General features: G+C 41.4%; 1 protein-coding gene across 1 annotated transcript in view; it reads right to left on the bottom strand.

Annotated features, from left to right (window-relative positions):
* Positions 1 to 4,389: 4,389 nt before the first annotated feature.
* atxn7 (ataxin 7) overlaps positions 4,390 to 18,005 on the bottom strand; it is a 42,232-nt gene continuing 28,616 nt past the window's right edge. Inside the window, exons 5-13 of the mRNA XM_072666094.1 lie at positions 16,458 to 16,689; positions 15,049 to 15,329; positions 14,479 to 14,561; positions 9,702 to 9,976; positions 8,567 to 8,771; positions 8,096 to 8,217; positions 6,451 to 7,349; positions 5,326 to 5,468; positions 4,390 to 4,733 (exon numbers count right to left, since the gene is read on the bottom strand). Coding sequence (XP_072522195.1) covers positions 4,716 to 4,733; positions 5,326 to 5,468; positions 6,451 to 7,349; positions 8,096 to 8,217; positions 8,567 to 8,771; positions 9,702 to 9,976; positions 14,479 to 14,561; positions 15,049 to 15,329; positions 16,458 to 16,689 — 2,258 coding nt within the window. The 3' untranslated portion in view covers positions 4,390 to 4,715. The remainder of the gene's footprint in view (positions 4,734 to 5,325; positions 5,469 to 6,450; positions 7,350 to 8,095; positions 8,218 to 8,566; positions 8,772 to 9,701; positions 9,977 to 14,478; positions 14,562 to 15,048; positions 15,330 to 16,457; positions 16,690 to 18,005) is intronic.

The raw sequence follows: 18,005 nt of genomic DNA on the forward strand, positions 1-18,005 counted from the left end.
GTTAACATTAATCTGCGCCAAAATAAGTGTAATAATAATAATAAAAACTGAATTGATTTAACAGGACCCAAAATTCAGCTTCTAAACAGCACAAAAATAAATCTAGGCCTTGAAAAAGAACTTTGGGAGCAGGCATGCTTTCACCATACAGTTGTCTACATGAGCTGCATCAGTCTTACGCTGGTTAATGCAGGACTTGCTGCACTACACTCTTAAAAATAAGGGTGCTTCAAATGGTTCTTTGAGCGTTGCCACAGAAGAACCACAAATAAAGTGTGTAGAACCTTCCAACTGGTCACGTCAGAGCAAAGGAAGGTTCTTTAGACCTTAAAAAATCTCTATTACAAACATGGTTCTTTCTGGACAGGTTCTTCTTCATCTATGGTGTCGCTCGGAGAACCATTTGCAGCACCTTTATTTTATTTATTTTTTAAACAGTGTATGTGAAAAGGGGAAAGGACCACATATCGGACTTGTAGGCAGGTTTGTATATATATAAAAAAGCAAGCTCCTAAAGCCATGTATGTGACATTCAAGTAATGTAAAACAAAATTCCTACCGTTCTAAAAAACAAAAAAATTAAACAGAACAAAATAAAATAAAAACAGCTGATGAGAAACTAATTCAGGCACTTTTTAGTCATCATTTGAAAAGCTGCAAAACAACGGCTGATTAAAAAGCAGTGTTTCGAAATATAATGTTTGGCAACGGTGGTGCAAAAACTGGTCTGCACTAAGTGTTTACTCTCCTTTTTCATGGTAAAGTAATTGCTTTCGTCTCCTACTTGAAGAACAACAAACCCAAAACGGGGTTAGCATACAGACATCTTACTGTTACTTTGTGCCACTGAAATACAGGGGACAGACAAAATCTCATCGCAGTGTCGCAGGTCTTTATCTCTGTTTGCTCGATTTTCGGCTGGGGATGTGGTTGGGGTGGGAGGGGTAAGCACAGATTGGCCAACGCCTGGAACAACTAGAATGAACCTCCATCGCACATCTAACGAACTAACTCCACTATGATGGCAACACTATTACTCCTTTGGGAGGATTTTAGTATGGGACTGAGTAAGAAGCTCCGTTTTGCTAGCAAGAGGCGTATTGCATTATTGGCTTGGCAGTGAACCACTTCAAATAATCTCAAAACTGATCCATTCACGAAATAAATAATAACGACGACAACGGAGATCTCAGTTGTACCAAAAAACATGTGTAAGAAAATGCCTGTGCAAAAATACATCTCATTATGTACAATTCTTTTAACAAAATATGTCTTCTGAAATAGGGTTAGAACTTCAATATTCATCGGTAGAAAAAAGCTGAGGGTAGAAAAAAACGCTCTTGCTTCTCAGCTACGATCGCTGACTGACATCAGTAGAGTTAGGGTATTATTATTATTATTATAATAATTTTTTATTTTTATCATTTTTAGGGGAGTGGACTTTTCAGCCTAAGCGAACGCAGTCATCTCCACATCATCACTGTTTAACTAATACTTTCTTCTCAAGTCCCTTATTTCATTTCTTTTAAAGAACTAAACACTATATTAGCACAGCGACAGCGGCCGCAAACAGGATTAGCCATTATTAGAAGTGGCGACAGAAAGGATAGTGGTTACTGAATACGAGATGGCAGAGATTGCTTTCAGACTCGCCACAGCGAATGGCTTAAACAGACTTGTGGGCTAACGATCATTCAGTAGGAGCTTGTCACAGTACTTTGTCTCGTATTGTGCGGTTCTCTGTGCCGTCACTATGAGATGATACCACGCGATCATGTGTGAAATAGCCGCTCCTCACTTCACCACACTACACCAGGAGTGTTAGAGGGTTTTCCTCAAAAAAATGCTTAAGTTGCAGCTAGTCCACTAAACAACGGCCGTCCCCAATGTCGGCCACTTCTGCGTATTTTGCATTTCCGCTTTAGATGTGCAAGATTTCAACGTTGTTAGTGATGTTTAAATATGGCGGATGCCAACGCTTTTTGAATTTCATCCAGGGGGACTGGCCAAGTGGCTGATATTGGGGGCGGCCGTTGTTAACTGCTAGCTAAAAACGAATCAAACTCTTGCTAGCTTTACTCGGTTTTAGCCACAAACACATATGTGGACGTAAAAAGGATTCCTTTTGTGGGGAAAAATGTAATTTACACATTCTTTCCCCTCACAAATTCTTAGCTAGTTCAATAGGCCAAAACGTGTCTAGTGTTAGAAGTCCTGGCCTTCCCCAAGATCAGGCATTTCAACTGCAGATGCTCAAGATTACAACGTTGTTCGTGATATTTCTACATTGTGTTCAGATGTGATTTTTTGCAAGACTAAAGTTTAAATGCCTCTCTAAGGTGGGAGTTTCACTGAATCTCATTCAAGCGATTGGCAAAGAGAGAGAGCAGAAATGCATAATCTACGGAAATGCCTGATTTTGGGGATGGCCGCTGTTAGGGGACTAACTGATGTTTTACACTGGAATTACGAGGCTAACAGAGCTAACAGGCAAGGAAAGGGTTTAGGCTTTAGATTACACAAACTGCACTTAAATTGAAGTAATCTGAAACTTGTGTATGTGACAAAAGCAGGTCATATAGCTAATTAAAAAAATAAAAAAAAATAATGCCAGCTTGTTAGCTACATTAGCCTCATAGCTTAGCCTCACCAGCAGTCTTAACTGATTAACTATATATTAAGGGAAGGAAAAAATCTGTGAACTTGCCTCACCACCAAATTACTCCTTAAAAGCCTTGAACAAGCTCTCCCACACTTTAAAAAACAAAGGTCCTACAAATGGTTTTGTCCACAAGAACCATTTTTGGCTCCATATAGAACTACGTTAGTAATGTTAGATGTGTGGATGTAAAGAACCTTATAAAAGGTCTGAAATTATTCTTTACACCCACGCATCTGTTAAAACCACGGTTCTTTATGAAACCAAAGGCAGTTGTTCTATGGCATTGCTCAAAGAACCATTGGTAGCACCTTTATTTCTAAGAGTGCAAGACCAGCTTTGAGTTGTTAACAGAGGGGACGGTAAACACACAGATAGGTGTTATACATTTATATGTTCTAGTGTGGATGTCCTTCTCATTCAAAAGCCTCTGTTCTAGTATTAACTGGTCTGGCCACAATCACACTTAGTGTATTTAGACAAACTTGCCTCATACAGAATGATGTCTCCATGTAGCTGTAGTGATGAGGGCCATGATATTTGGACAGGAATGACCGGAGGTGACTGACATTCTCTGCAACTGTCTGAGGGTCTGCGCACATCGATAAGACTGACAATGACAGTGTTTCCAAGGCAAATACTACCAACAGTCTGTATATGTAACATAGCCGTTACAATGTTTTAAAGGTTTCATCATCAAGTCATATTTCAGAAGGACAAGAAGTCATCAGGAGTAACACAGCGTTAGCTGGAATCAGGTAACTCTTGCCTGGAAGCGATGAGGGTGTGGAGGGGGAAAGGCTGCTAGGGCCACTAGCTTTCCAGAATATGGAGGTTTGGCTGGGTACATTTGGGTGAATAAGCAGTTTGGGGTAATACAGTTGTGGCCAACACCAATAACTGATCAGGTTTTTTTTTCTTATGGGAAAGAAGCTCTTGATGTTGAATCCATCCCACAAGATCAGTGGTTCTCGACTCTAGTCCTGGAGGTGGTTTCCTGTGCCATCACACTAGCCTTAAATCAGGAGGGAAGGGCTTGATAATTTGATGATTAGCTGGGTCAGGCGTGTTCGGTGCAGGGTAAACTCTAAACTGCGCATGGACCTGGTTTGAGAACCACTGGCTTAGATTACTAAGGTGGGGATTTCAAATTTCTCCACAATCTTGCATGCTGGTCCTAGATATCCTTTTGTTCCATATGCTCCAATCCTGCTGATATTTAACGTACCTAAACAAAATGCTTTCTCAAGAAACATTAAGACATAAATCCTTTGTAAGTTCAGGCTGTTCATTTGGATTCTCGGATGCCACTACCCTGCCTCATTTGCTCTACTTGAATAAAACTGTCTGCCATAGCGTTTAATTCCACCACTCTGGGTGTTAACAGTTAATTATGTTAAACTGAATGTGACTGCGTTTGTTGTTGTTTGCACTGAGACTCCTGATAATCCCTCTTTTTCCAAGCACTTACAGTTCAGGCTGCGCCAAAAAATTAAATAAAATAAAAAAAAAGATTTCCAGTATTCCGGTATCATCCACCCGGACACATACATAAACACACATTCAAATGGACGCGCGCGCACACACACACACGGAAGAGATCAGCAGAAATGATCCTTTTGCTCATGTAACCCACTACAAGTCCCTCCAACCATTCATCATAGTAGTGTTGGTGTGGCCCTGTACCAGCCCTTATCTGTACCTCTGCATCCCTCGCTTTTTCCAACCCCCCCCCCCCCCCCCGCAAGTCCATCTTTCAAGGGGGCTGCCACCAAGAGCATCGCATATAACACCACTAAGTACGTCCCTTTGCATCAAACATCGTCCCTTCCTCTGCGCGATGTCCCCCCCCCTTGCCCTCCGCGTAGCTGGGAGGAACGATTCGCCGTCATTGAGCCGCCCAGTGTGCTCTCCACCCTGAGGATTGCGGGAAGCTGAGAGTAAGAGAAGAAGAAGAAGAAGGCCTCGTGCAGTGTGGCGTGACGGGCGCTAAGGGAGCCTGCGGAGATCGGGTTTCAGTCCACCGCTCCGTACCCCCAGAGCCGGCCCACCTGTGTCAGGGGCGGGCCTTTGGCTGGGAAGAAGGAAGGGAAATTTTAGGTACTTTATTATCACGACAATTACACACAAACACAGTCAGGCAAGTGATCTAGTTCTTAGCCATAATTACAAATTATTATAAATATGACATTATGTAATACAAATAATGAACAGTGGAGTCCCACATTAATAATCCACTCTGCTGCTTTGTGCCTCTGCTTAGCAATTAGCTGAACGCATATTGAACACATGAGAACAAAGACTGAAAGAAAGTGTGTACCTAGATTTAGGGTTGCAATGACTGCCTGTGCAATGCTATACTGTACCACTCTACTGCTTGACTCATGCAACAGTGCAGACATGTTGCTTGGGTCAAAAACTGTCTGATGTCCATTGCCAACATTGATACTATGGTGTTTACCAAACGTGAGGCTCTTTAGAGGGGGACAGTCTGATGCTATTTTGGTAGAGAGATAATTAATAGTTAAGCAATAACAGAGTTAAACATGCCAGCCCTGATTATTACTTACAACCCTACTGTTACTGTTCTGTCCAGCCCTCTGCCAACAAAGTATCTGGCCTGCAAATGCCTAATGCCCTTACACCACAAATACACAAACACATACCTGATGTATGAGCGAGTTGTTGGGAAGCCCTGGTGTTCCTGGCATGGGCCGTGCGTGTTTGCTGTGGATGTTGTTGATGGCTGGAGATTTGGGCATTTTGGGCCTGCCGGGAGCCTGCGACCCTCCACCTCCCCCTGCAGATCCTGTTAATGTCAAAGTGAATTTCATTACTGCACATTTAAATACACAAAACAAGCCTGGAACAAACAAATTACACAGTAAAGATACATACATACACACACACTCCTTTACCCTAGCAAGTGCCACTGCCTCAATTAAACATGTAATTATAAGCCTTAACCAGGACTACTTCAAAACAATTATCTGAATTACACAGAGGTTAAAAGAAAACCTAGAACTGATGTAAAAGCAATAATAATAAAAAGCAAACAGTGTCCATAATTAGTCAGTGATGCAATAATGAGATTAAGCTATGAGGCCCCCAACCAGCTCTCAGCCATGAACAGCCACATCATCAGTGTGTGATGAATACTATTGTCACTATTTTATAAAAAAATTGCCTTCTAATATGCTTTTAAATATTATTAACAAGACACTGGATGTTATCTTTTCTCTTCAAAATCCCAAGACTTGTATTAAATCCTACAGAGTATTAGGGAATCTCTGTTAATTTAAGTAACTATTAATGAAGTTATTCAATGGTAATTATTACAAATGGCATCTCAACACTGATGGCTATGTGAGACCTGTGTGCTGTCATGTTGTTAGGTGTGTTTTTCCTTTTTGTGGGGCTATAAAGTGAGTAGTCTGATCACAAAAGTCCACTTTACGTGTTTTCCATGTATCATGTAATCTCTATTAAATACATTCATAGTATTATTATAGTATTTTAGTCATTTTTCCAAGTCTTGAGATTTGATCACAACTTTTTCAATAGAAAGCATTGAGAGTCAAGGCCGTTCTGCATTATGTATTATGGGATCGTCTACATCTCAGTACGTCATTTTGAACACAAATAAAAAGGCATAAAAGCTGTGAGATACTAAATGTTATGTTAGTAACATGTTACACATGTAAAATAAAGTTTATATTATGTGAACAGCGACTCCACTCTGTTGAAGATTTTAGACTTCTGAACAGAAGAGTTAGAGCCTGTAGAGATACCTGTGCTAGCGAGGCCGCTGCTGGCGGGTGAACTCTTCCTCCTCTTGCTGTCTATTCGGGCGTCCGCATGTCCGTGATGCTCGTTGCTCTGGTGGACGAACGGGCCGAGTGAGAGCGTGGAGTCGCTGCTGTTCATCACAACGCTCATGCGCTTGATGGGCTCGGCCGGGCTGGCCGGTGGTGGCCCCCGGCTAGCCGCCTCCTGACGGAGGCTCAGCGAGTTAGCGCGACCTGGCGGGCAATTCACACCCGTGCTGTGGGAGGAAGAGGAGGATGATGATGAGGAAGCTGTGGAGGAGGGAGTGGAGGTAAGCGAGGAGTGGAAGCTGCTCCCTGAGGTGCCCGAGTTCACCGCGCAGTTCTTCTTGAAGGAGGAGGACGAGGAGGAAGATTCGCCAGCGTATGTGCCATGGGGTGACAGTAGAGAGCTGTTTTTGCGCTTTTTAGCTCCTGCGCTACTGCTCGCGCTCACACTGCTGCTGCTGCTGCTGTTAGTGACAGAGCTAGCTAGTGTAGCTGAAGAGGAAGAGTCCCTGACCCGGAAGGATTTGGCTCCAGATCGGGATTTGGGGGGTCTGCTGGAGCTGGGCGTGGAGGGCAGCGAGGAGGAGTGGGCTGAAGGCATCTGGGGTGATGACGAGGACACTTGTCTGGATGAGCCGCTGCTGCTGTTGCTGCCGCCGCCATAGGCCAGCTGCTCTCCCGCCCTCTGAGATGCGGCACGGGCGTTCAGGGTGGTCCCGTATGACAGCATGGGCTTACTATCATACGATTGGCCGTAAGGAGGAGGAGGGGAGGGGCTGAGGAAGCCCGAAGAAGAGGAAAGAGAGTTTGTGCTTGACCGATGAGACGACGCAACAGCTGATGAGGATGAATTCTCTGGTGCCAGGGGGATTTTCCTACAGGTAAAAAGCAAACAACAGGATGAGACCTTATATAGTCTATAGCTTTTTGGTGTTATAGACACCTCGTAGATGCTCACCTGACCTTCAACTAACATTCAACTGAATATTTATTAAATGCAACTGAACTCTAAGGTGAATGTAAATGTCTGTCTATTAAATCAAGTTCTAACCCTAAGCTTAACCATGAAATCAACCCTAAATCCTAACCCCAACCTTTTCCTAAATCTTAAATCTAACCTTAAACCAAACCCTAAAAGTTATGGAGAGAGCCATTTACATTCAACTTATTGTTCTGTTGCATTTAATACATATATACATATACAATAGACCATCCTAGGGCATTTATTTACTTGGGCAGTAGCCTGTACTTGTGCAAACTGAGCACTTTTCATGTCTTATGTGCTAATAACTCCATTTTCAATTATGAGAGCATTCAACAGTATCAGAATTTGTCTGGTCTTAATAAGAAGAATAAAAAAAACCCACAAAAAATAAACAAAATCAAATGTGGCATGCTGTGAGTTAAAAGATTAATATCCTAACTGCAAGCTAAGGCCTGAGTCCCCAAACTTAATCTGTTCCAGTCTACTGAATGTATTGTTTCTTGCCCATGGGTACTGGATTGAGAGGCTTGTTTGGATGTGCTGGGGTATACTGTTATAACCCTACAACAGCTTTTAATTTTTAAATTTTTAGTTAAAGCTGAGAATGATGATGATGATGATGATGATGGCACTCACTTCCACATCAGAGAGTTGACGTGTTTGTCCATCATCGCTGCCAGTGCACACCGGACTCTATCCCAGCGCCGGTCAAACGAGTAACAGCTCCTTCCGAACAGTCGACTTCCAAAAGTGCAGTACTGGATGGTCAGAGCGGGAGAAGAAAATTCATTCATTTTTTTAATATTTATATTCCCTGTTTCCCCCCAAAATTAACATCACATTAAAGGTCCGAATCACATTTATGCAAATAGCAACACATTAAGTGCTTAAAAAAGGTTCAGTCTATAATGCAAATGTTGTTAACAGTGAATGAAAGTGAATGGTGTCCAAACAGCTTTATTCAAATGACAATATGCAAACTGGTGACTACTAGCTTCCATTCAAAACTGTAGTAGATGAGCAGAATCCAGTTCATTAACAGCCTGAACTGGTAAACCTGACATTTCAGCAGCTGAAAGTCGTGCAGTTATTTAGTGAAGGACTTACAGCAGCTGGTCGCGGGTGATAACCTGAATAGTGGCAATCCAGTTTGTCCACTCCCTCTTCTCTCTCCTCATTCTCGCCCTCATCGCTGGACAGACGGGACACCCCGTCAATTATGGGAGCCGAGTGGGGGTGCTGGGACGAGTCATGAGTCACAGCAGGGTCCCCTAAACCGCTTACCCCACCGTGAGAGCTACTGCTGTTCAGCCTGGAAGAAAAACAAACACAACAAAGCTATCAGTGCCACAGTTTTAAAACATTTTTGGGTAACCATGCAAGGGATAAGCACCCTGTCCGAGGGAGTACTTCTGCCTAGTTCCCAGTGTTTCAGGCTAGGCTTCAGATCCACCGCGACTTTGATCAGAAATACAGTGGCTTTGTATAATTTGTAACCAAAGGTGATCTGTAATATTTATCAGATGAACATGCTTGTTTCGACAGACTGCAGTACACTACAACAACAGTAGGGGGCCAATCATGTTTCTGTTGTTTTGGTGCACCATAAGGGCTGGTTCATCTACTGATGCGGACACCTTGTAAACCACGGTCACTGGCGGCTGCATACTTAAAATTCTAAATAAAAAAATACTTTCACTCTTTAAAAAATTCCTTCATTTTGAACTAATTACAATAATAAAAAATATTATAATTAGTTACATATAATATATTAAATATCATGCTTACATATCCATTTACTGTATAACCCATAGTTACATAGTCACATAGACAAACACCATTAGCTGGTTAGAAGGCAACTGATCAATAAAGAGGATGAGCTTTGGTTAAAACTGTCTCTCAGATGGAAAACCTGGATGCCACCTGTTTCGCCAACAATTACATCACTTTAGCCTCGCAGCACAGTAGTTTATGAACCACCCTTAACAGGGGAATCGCCACTTACATAGGCTTTTAGAGTCAGGGAATATGGAATGAATGAACAAAATGTAGCTCATTACAAAATCAGAACATGTTATAAAACGCTGCTGTTGAAGTTCATACTTGTAACCTCATTTTTTTCATCACGCAATTCTCTAGAAGACCGATGATAACAGAACTATTAACACAGAGGTGTGTTTGTGCGTGTGGTTCAGACAGAGGCAGGACGATGATGAAAGCGGACAGGTCCGTGATGACTCACCGTGGAAGACCAGGATTGTGAGGTTTGGGTTTGCTGATGGTGAAAGGCTTGGAGGCGTCGGCAGCGGTGCCATTGCCATGGGGAGGCAGGTGGTGGGGGTCTTGAGGGAGGCGGGAGAGGGGCGGTTGGGGATCCCTGAGAGGGGGGGTTTGCTGGGAGGGCTCAGACCTGTGCTGCAGCTCCTTCTCTCGGGCTCGATTTTTGTGCTCCGCCAGCAACGTATCGAAACGTTTCCGCCGCCCGGGCACTGCCCTCCTCTGGCTTAAGGAATGTGTCTGCATGGAGAAATAGAGAGAGAGAGAAAATACCATGATGTTACTTTTATTATTATTATTATTATTATTATTCTAATTAGACATCAAACTAAATAATATGTATTTTTTAAAACTGTATCTGACTCAAACTCACATATTTGTACAATGTGTATAACTAAATGTGCCTCGCAGAGAAAGCAGAGTAAAGACTTAACACCACTGAGATTGAATTGAGATCAGAACACAGCAGAGCTAACAAACACCACTAACCACACAAAACATTTAACCACAACCAGAAGTATAGCAGCAACCGTCAGAAAGCTTTTTCTGTGTTTGCACTCAGAGCTTCACAGTGCAGTTCTGCATGTGAATTTACAGTCTCTCTCTCAGCTGGTTTTAAATGTGGTGGCAGAAGCCCTGCACGATGATGCATTACCAAGTAATGCCTGCAAAAGTTAATGTGGCATACGGACCGGCCCTTGATCAGTATCTGTGATCAATTGATTGCATTGAAAGAATCAGCAATCGGCACGGTCACTGGTACCGATCAGCCTGTCTCCTTTCAATCATCATTATTTTTATTATTATTTTTAATTAATTATTATTATTATTATTATAAACAATTGAGCACAACAATATCAATAATATACTCAAAATGCAAAACTACGAAAGCAAAGCAAAGTAAAAGTTAATCTAAATATATAGTTTTTCAATTGTTTTGTAAGTTTACTGTAAAGTACTTTGCACTGCACACAAAACCTAAGAAACATACTATAGGCCTATATATGTATTCCTACAGGCAAGACCCATAGCAGAGCCCTACAGGTAGACCCACAGCAAACACTACAGGCAGATGTTTTCCAGATAATTAGCTAAATTCTGTTGACTTGTTTTAAATGTAGTTTAGTTAGTTACTGTCCAAAACAAACAGGAACAGTCTCGAACCTGAAACAGCCTCAAAAAAGTGTTTTTAATGTTTTAAATCAAAATGATGTGAAGAAGTGAAAGACAATAACAATAGTAACAATGGAGCACACCTGCTGAAACGATGGCTTTGTCGTAAATTACTGTAATTAGAATAGCATATTGGCGTGGGTCACACAAAAGCCTCATCACCAACAGGGCAACTTTACAAGAGAAGGAAAAACACTTTCTAACTTTCAACAGAAGTCCGTGTAAATAGACATGTGTAAATAGTGCCATTTGGTGTATTTCTTTGAATTTTTTTAATTGCTAGACTTACATGAAACAGCAACAAACTGAGCTAAAAGGTTTTCGCTTCACAATTTAGTTCAGTTTATAAAGTCTGGAATTTTCCAGTGAAGGCAATTCTGTCAAGACATTTGTCTGGTGTGTTAACAAGTCTATGTTCAAACCTCTACTGTCATCTATTTTATAGCACGCTTGCTGAAGAATAAGACAGAGTCGTGCTATCAAATTAATATTCAACAGGGGATGTTGTGCACAGCCTGACAGAACTCATTAACCTCAGGCTGTCCAAGCTGGCGCTTGTTTATTGTATAAACAGCACTCCTGAATCAACTGGCAAGAACAAAGGTTCGGTTAATCAGCCAAAATATATTCAGAACTTGTCTTGATGATTATTAAGGACTTAGTACTTTTACCCCACACACACTGCTCTCATGCCCAGTCTACAACAAAAAACATTGTTTAAAAGGGGGAATTCCACTGATTTTTCTACATTTCTGCAGATTTCAATCCCTGAGAAGTAAACAAGCTCAAAGTCATTCAGAGTAGTTTGGTGTGAAACAGTCCGTTCTATAAAAAAAAAAAAGATTTAGAAAACAGCCAGAAACTTTTTTAATGGTGATAAATGGGTCCAGACGTCTGGAGAACTTTAGTGCCTCAAGAATGTCCTTGTCCAAAGGATGAAAAACTGTCCATACAGCCCCTATTTAAACCTTTATTTTTTGGATTTGCCACTGATTCACCTTCATTAACTTTACATTTAAAATCTTAGGATGCTGTGATCAACTGTGATAACACCTGTAACACCTGTGAATGCATGCATTTAAATCAGTCCAACCGGTAATATGTATTCATGTGATTGTCTACATTTATAAATTCTTTGAGATCTACCCCCCAGGGAATGGTATACTCTTGTTGGTATAGTCTGGGGTGGGCCATTATATGAGTATATTAGGGGTAGAATGACGAATGGACAGAAAAGATGGCTTGGAGGAACTGAGAGACTGAGGGTGTCTCTAAAGAACAGAACACTGTTGGCTGAGTAATTATACTCAAGAGACTGAAGGTCTGATGTTGAGGAAACCCTCTAACCTTCTAACCAGTGGTAGTGTTACACCATTAAGAGTCGAACTTACCTTCAAGCTGAGGTGTGTGTATATAGTGTATATAACTGACTGCTGTTGGTTGTTTTGCGTTTGTACAGTTTTTCTTCAGAGGGTGTTGGGGGCACACAATAAACACTACACCTTTTGGAACCCAATACCTGGTTTTGTAGGAAGTTTATTTACCACCAAATCATTGTATGCCAAGGTATCTCTTGTCCATCCGACCGACATTACCACATAAACGCACAGTAATATTCAACCTCTCACGGCGTATTGCTGTACAAGGCACTCAAAATAGTCACTGGGCCCTGCAGGATAAGCGACGCCGGTCCTGAAACCTTGCTGACCACTATGTATGAACACCACGACAAGACTACCGTCTATCAGCAGCTCCAGAGCCAGCAGCTGTGAGACTCTGAGGAGTGACTCAGCACTACCTGACAGCCAGAACAGATTCTCTACTCACTTCAGTGCACTTTCTTAATAAAGAACCTGCTACCAAACTCCAACTGGACCCCATGAATTCAGATGGAAGCTCTTTGAACGTTGGATGCGCATAGATCACTTAGCAAAGAGAAGACGTCTCGGCCCAGTGGAATATCCCCCGCCCCGCATCCGCAGGCTGTGCACAAAGCAGCCAGTTCCTGAGCTGACGGATATCTTCCAGCTATTCTTATCACAGTCCAAAGTGTCTGAAAGCTTCAAGAGAACCACTGTTGAGTCCCTGTATATTGTAAACTTCAGAGCACAACAGAGCTTCTGTCTGGTAACAGTGGAGAACTGCAGCGTGATTCAGAGTGGCTCAATGTGTGGGATAAGCAACGAGTGCAGTAAAACCTCAGCATAAGACCGCAAGGTGCCAGAGAAGATCACTGCTTGTGTGCAACCACACATTGAACAGCTCTGCGAGGACAGACGTTACTACAGAGCCCACAGTAGCATAAATGGAAAGTCTATACCTCTGAAGGAACAGATCCTAGAACAGATCTACAAAATCATTTGATGGTGTTTCCAATACAGATTACAGAAAAAAAAATAATTTACTAAATGTAAAACCCATTAGTTCAATTAGGCCAGTTAAAGGAATTCTGAAAGCTTGTAAATGATCCCAGTTATGGTCGTCAATCGTATGCTATAACACCTGCCCAATTATTAATTTTGTGATTTTCTATTGTTATCTATTGGTTTAACGTCATTGGTACTGTTAAGAGAACTAGAGGTAAAATCACAGACTTCGACAACTGCCAAAGACCTTAAGCCAAAAGATCAAATGTCATAAAATAACTCAGCATGTATTTGACAACCATAACTGGGATAATATACGAGCTTTCCGAATCACAGTCAACCTGCAGCTGGCCTAATTGAGCCATAATGGATTTTACGTACACTATAATATCTAAATGCTTGTGGACACCCCTTCTAACGAATGCACTGATGTGCAAATACCCACAGACACAGTTTGTGAAGTCCTGGTAGATAATTGGACTCTCTAGAGCAGATAAACATAAACCTGTTGGTACCATGCCTAATGTCAGGCCTGGGCTAGAGGAGTATAAAGCCCCACACAGCATTGAGCTGTGCAGCAGTAGAAGAACGGTGTTCTCTGTGTGGTTGGTGCTCCATCCAGTACTTTTGGGATGAGTCTGAGAGTTCGGGACGATGAGGTGGGGTGGTAATTGACCTCACTAAAGCTCTTGAGGCTTCACTTACAAAAATGCTAATACTTGGACTTGATTAAATAGGGTTATTTTTACCTGATGTGATCGAATCTCATAGGATGGCCCATAGAAACGCCATCCTTTAGAATGGACAGCTTGACCACAGTCTTTAGTAGAGAAGTTCTTTATCATCTTGGTATGAACAGTGATTAGAATCACTTGTCTGATGCACCTCACACAAACTGTTTTTCACCTGCTGCTGCTTAAACCCTTTCAGTATAGATGTAGTTAACCTACCAAGTATGTATATATGTATATATATATATATATATATATATATACACACACACACACACACACACAAAAACCAAAAAACAAAGATATTCAAAATATTTGAGAAAAATTCAACGTAATTTTAAAATAATTTGGTCTCAAGATTCCCATACTGCATTCTGCATATATCACACTGCAGCACCGTTGATTGGGTATAAACTACTGGGAAGATGTGTTTGAAATAAGTGTGGGCTGCTTTAGGTTGCGTTTGACTCACCTTGCATGTTAAGGATCTTGTGCATGGCTTACGTGCTCCTATATCCAAAACTCCACAATGGATATCAGGATTGAACTCGCGTTCTAGTAAAACATGAAACCAGAAAACAACACACAATAAGCAACAAAATGTCATGCAACAGGAAAATACGGTAACTGAACTTCAAGTCTCTACAGTAAAATTGTCTTTGGTACATCCCACAAGTTTAGCCCATGTGTACTCCTTTTCATCGTTTGTTTAATTATAACTACAAAAGAAAGGTGCAGTTTTAGTATTGTCCAAATCAGTGATTCTCCTCTAAACTGTCCTGATATTAATTAAATCTAAATCATTAATCACAAAAAAATTTGCTATAAACCAACTTACCTATTTATTTAAATGGCTGCTGTTGTTTCAGCACATAAAGCTAAAGACAAGAGGTCTGCACAGTGAAACCAGAACTACCCGATTATGTGAAGAGAGAGTGATGACGTAAATGCTCTGGCCCTGAAAGCTTACAGTATGATGATAAAGTTTTATATATATATTCTTATAGTCTATAGGTCTAGGTAAAGTATTAGCAACCCTCACCTGACTGTCTCCTGTACAGTCTTCTGCTACTGGCATTGGTGCTGCTGTCCTGCTTCTTGTCGAGGGAGGAGAGGTGGCCCTTCCCGTTGGGGATGTGTCCCGGGGCCAGCAGCTGAGCCTTTGGTACAGAGGGGCTATTAAGGCCTGGCTTTGCGGGTGATGAGCTCACAGTACTGGCAGAAGAAGATGATGAGGAAGAGGTGGGCACGTGGGCAAGCTTGGAGGAGGAGGAGTAGTCCATCTTTAGGTGGATCTTCTCCACTTTGACAGCTGGGGTCAGGCTGGATAAAAACAGGGAAATGAAAAAATAAACAAAAAAGAAGTGAGATGCCCACAATAAAAAAGGCTGTAAATTCTGAAATAAATAATTAGTCTTCTGCTTTTATTGTTTTTATATCAATAAAATTAAATATGTATAAACATTTGTAACTAATAATTCTGAACTGTGTTAAAATACTAATATTGTGCTCTGTAGAGCTCCCACTCCTTATAAAGTTTTGCGCAAAAGGTTTAGACATTAAATTGGCATGAAAAAGCTGCTTATCTGGACAGGAAGTGTTTATTTCCTCAGTAAAACACTAATATTAGAAACAAAAATATACTGATAAAATGCACACAAATGTCAAGGTTCTCCATCACTGTGTTCATCTGAACATCTCCAAAGTTCTCCTTATGGAGTCTAGTATTATTTATAGTCATCATATCAGCACCTGGTTTGGTAAATCAGGGCTTAATGATGGTAAATCAGGTGAGCTGCTGCTGCTGCTGCTGCCGCTGCTGCTGATGGAATTGAACATATCCACGCTGTGCTGGCTGGACTGGGGGGCGTCCAGGAGAAACCTGGAGGAACCAAGCTCTGTTCTTCAGACTAGCTCACTGACAAGATCTCACTACTTTCTTCAGAATGAGAAGCTCTTGATCCTTTTTACTGGATTAATATTTACTGCATCTGTCTGTGTAGTATTGTATACCAACAGTACTTCACTGCAGTGTGTTGCAGAGCACTGGTTCTCAACTGTGGGGGACTCCTGTACTACAGTTGCGCATTCTTCCTCCTCTGACACTCTAGACTTTACTCAGAAAGCGTGCGATAATGATCCGCAGAGCTGAATTAAGTACGGAAAAGCACTGACTTGTCGTGACTAGTTCCTCAAGGACCGTGGGCATAGAGTGAAAAGCCTGCATTAAACTGCCTTACAACCAAACTACGTCCCCAAGGCATCTTAAAAGGAACACCTGAAGCAAAATGCTTCACACTAAACAGCTGCTAAAAAGACCCAATAAGAATCAAAAGCTAGCAAGTGTCCACCATACAGACGTTAAGACAGTCAGCTGCTTTGAATGAAGCCATCTGGTCCGACAAACCCAGAGAATGAACTTCGTCTAAATAAGAGTCTAATTGTACTCACAGGTCGTCAGGCGGCCCCTTCGAGGGAAAGTGGGGCTTTCTGTGAGGCATCTTCTCTTTGGCTGAGGGGGTACTGTTGCTGCCACTGGAGGAGGCCCCCACGGACCCCCCGCCGGCCGTTACACTCCCACCCACACCTCCAGATCGACTCCGTGAGGACAGGCCCGAGAGTGAATACGCGGTGGAGGAGGAGTAGGCAGACGGGGGCTTGCTAATGGAACCATGTCTTCGTTCTGGATGGACCAAAAGGAGAGAAGCGTGAGTTAAAAGTCACCAGCGGGAGGAAGAGGGTATCTGTGAACATGTAGGCATTTCTGACACTGCTCAACATGGACCCCGATGATCACCACTTGCAATGTCATTTTAAGAGACGTTACACATTCACATTTTAGATGTTTAGATGTTAGAGTTCTACAGCTTGAATTTCTACATTAATTTCATGATCTACATTCATTTGAGAAATCTACAGCTTCAATTCCAGTTTTACAGCTTCAATTCCATATTCTACAACAATTTCAGAGATCTTCAGCTTCATGATCTACATTAATTTGAGTTCTACAGCTTCAATTTAATGACTACAGCTTAATTTCCAGTCATCTACAGCTTCATTTCCAGACATCTACAGCTTCAGTTTCATGATCTACATTCATATCAGTAGTACAGCTTCAATTTAATGACTACAGCTTTAATGCCAGAGTTCCACAGCTTGTGCATTCATTTCAGTTCTAGAGCTTTAGTTTCATGATCTACATTAATTTAAGTTCTACTGCTTTAGTTTAATGACTACAGCTTCAGTTCCAGACATCTACAGCTTCAATTCCAGAATTATACAGCTTCAGTTTCATGAGCTACATTAATTTGAGAGTTCTACAGCTTCAATGTAATGACTACAGCTTCATTTCCCGACATCTACAGCTTCAATTCCAGAATTATACAGCTTCAGTTTCATGAGCTACATTAATTTGAGAGTTCTACAGCTTCAATGTAATGACTACAGCTTCATTTCCCGACATCTACAGCTTCAATTCCAGAATTATACAGCTTCAGTTTCATGAGCTACATTTATTTCAGTTCTACAGCTTCAATGTAATGACTACAGCCTCAATGTAATGACTACAGCTTCATTTCCAGACATCTACAGCTTCAATTTCAGAGTTATACAGCTTCAGTTTCATGATCTACATTTATTTCAGTTCTACCGCTTCAATTTAATGACTACAGCTTCATTTCCTGACATCTACAGCTTCAATTGCAAAGTTCTACAGCTTCAGTTTCATGATCTACATTAATTTTAGTACTACAGCTTCAATTTAATGACTACAGTTTCAATTGTACAGCTTCTATGTCGTGACCTACATTAATTCCAGTGATCTACAGCTTCAATTTCATGTTCTACAGCAATGTCTGAACTACATGCCGCTGTGGCGTTCTATAGTTTAAATGACTGTATTTTGTATTAATGAAAGCCTTAATTAACTGAAAACTAACATCAATATATTAAATGAAGCAGGCTTTTAGACACTGTCCTAAATCAGGATGCTGTCTCATC

Source organism: Salminus brasiliensis, chromosome 21, assembly GCF_030463535.1.
Source record: "Salminus brasiliensis chromosome 21, fSalBra1.hap2, whole genome shotgun sequence".
In the NCBI taxonomy this organism is placed as follows: Eukaryota; Metazoa; Chordata; class Actinopteri; order Characiformes; family Bryconidae; genus Salminus; species Salminus brasiliensis.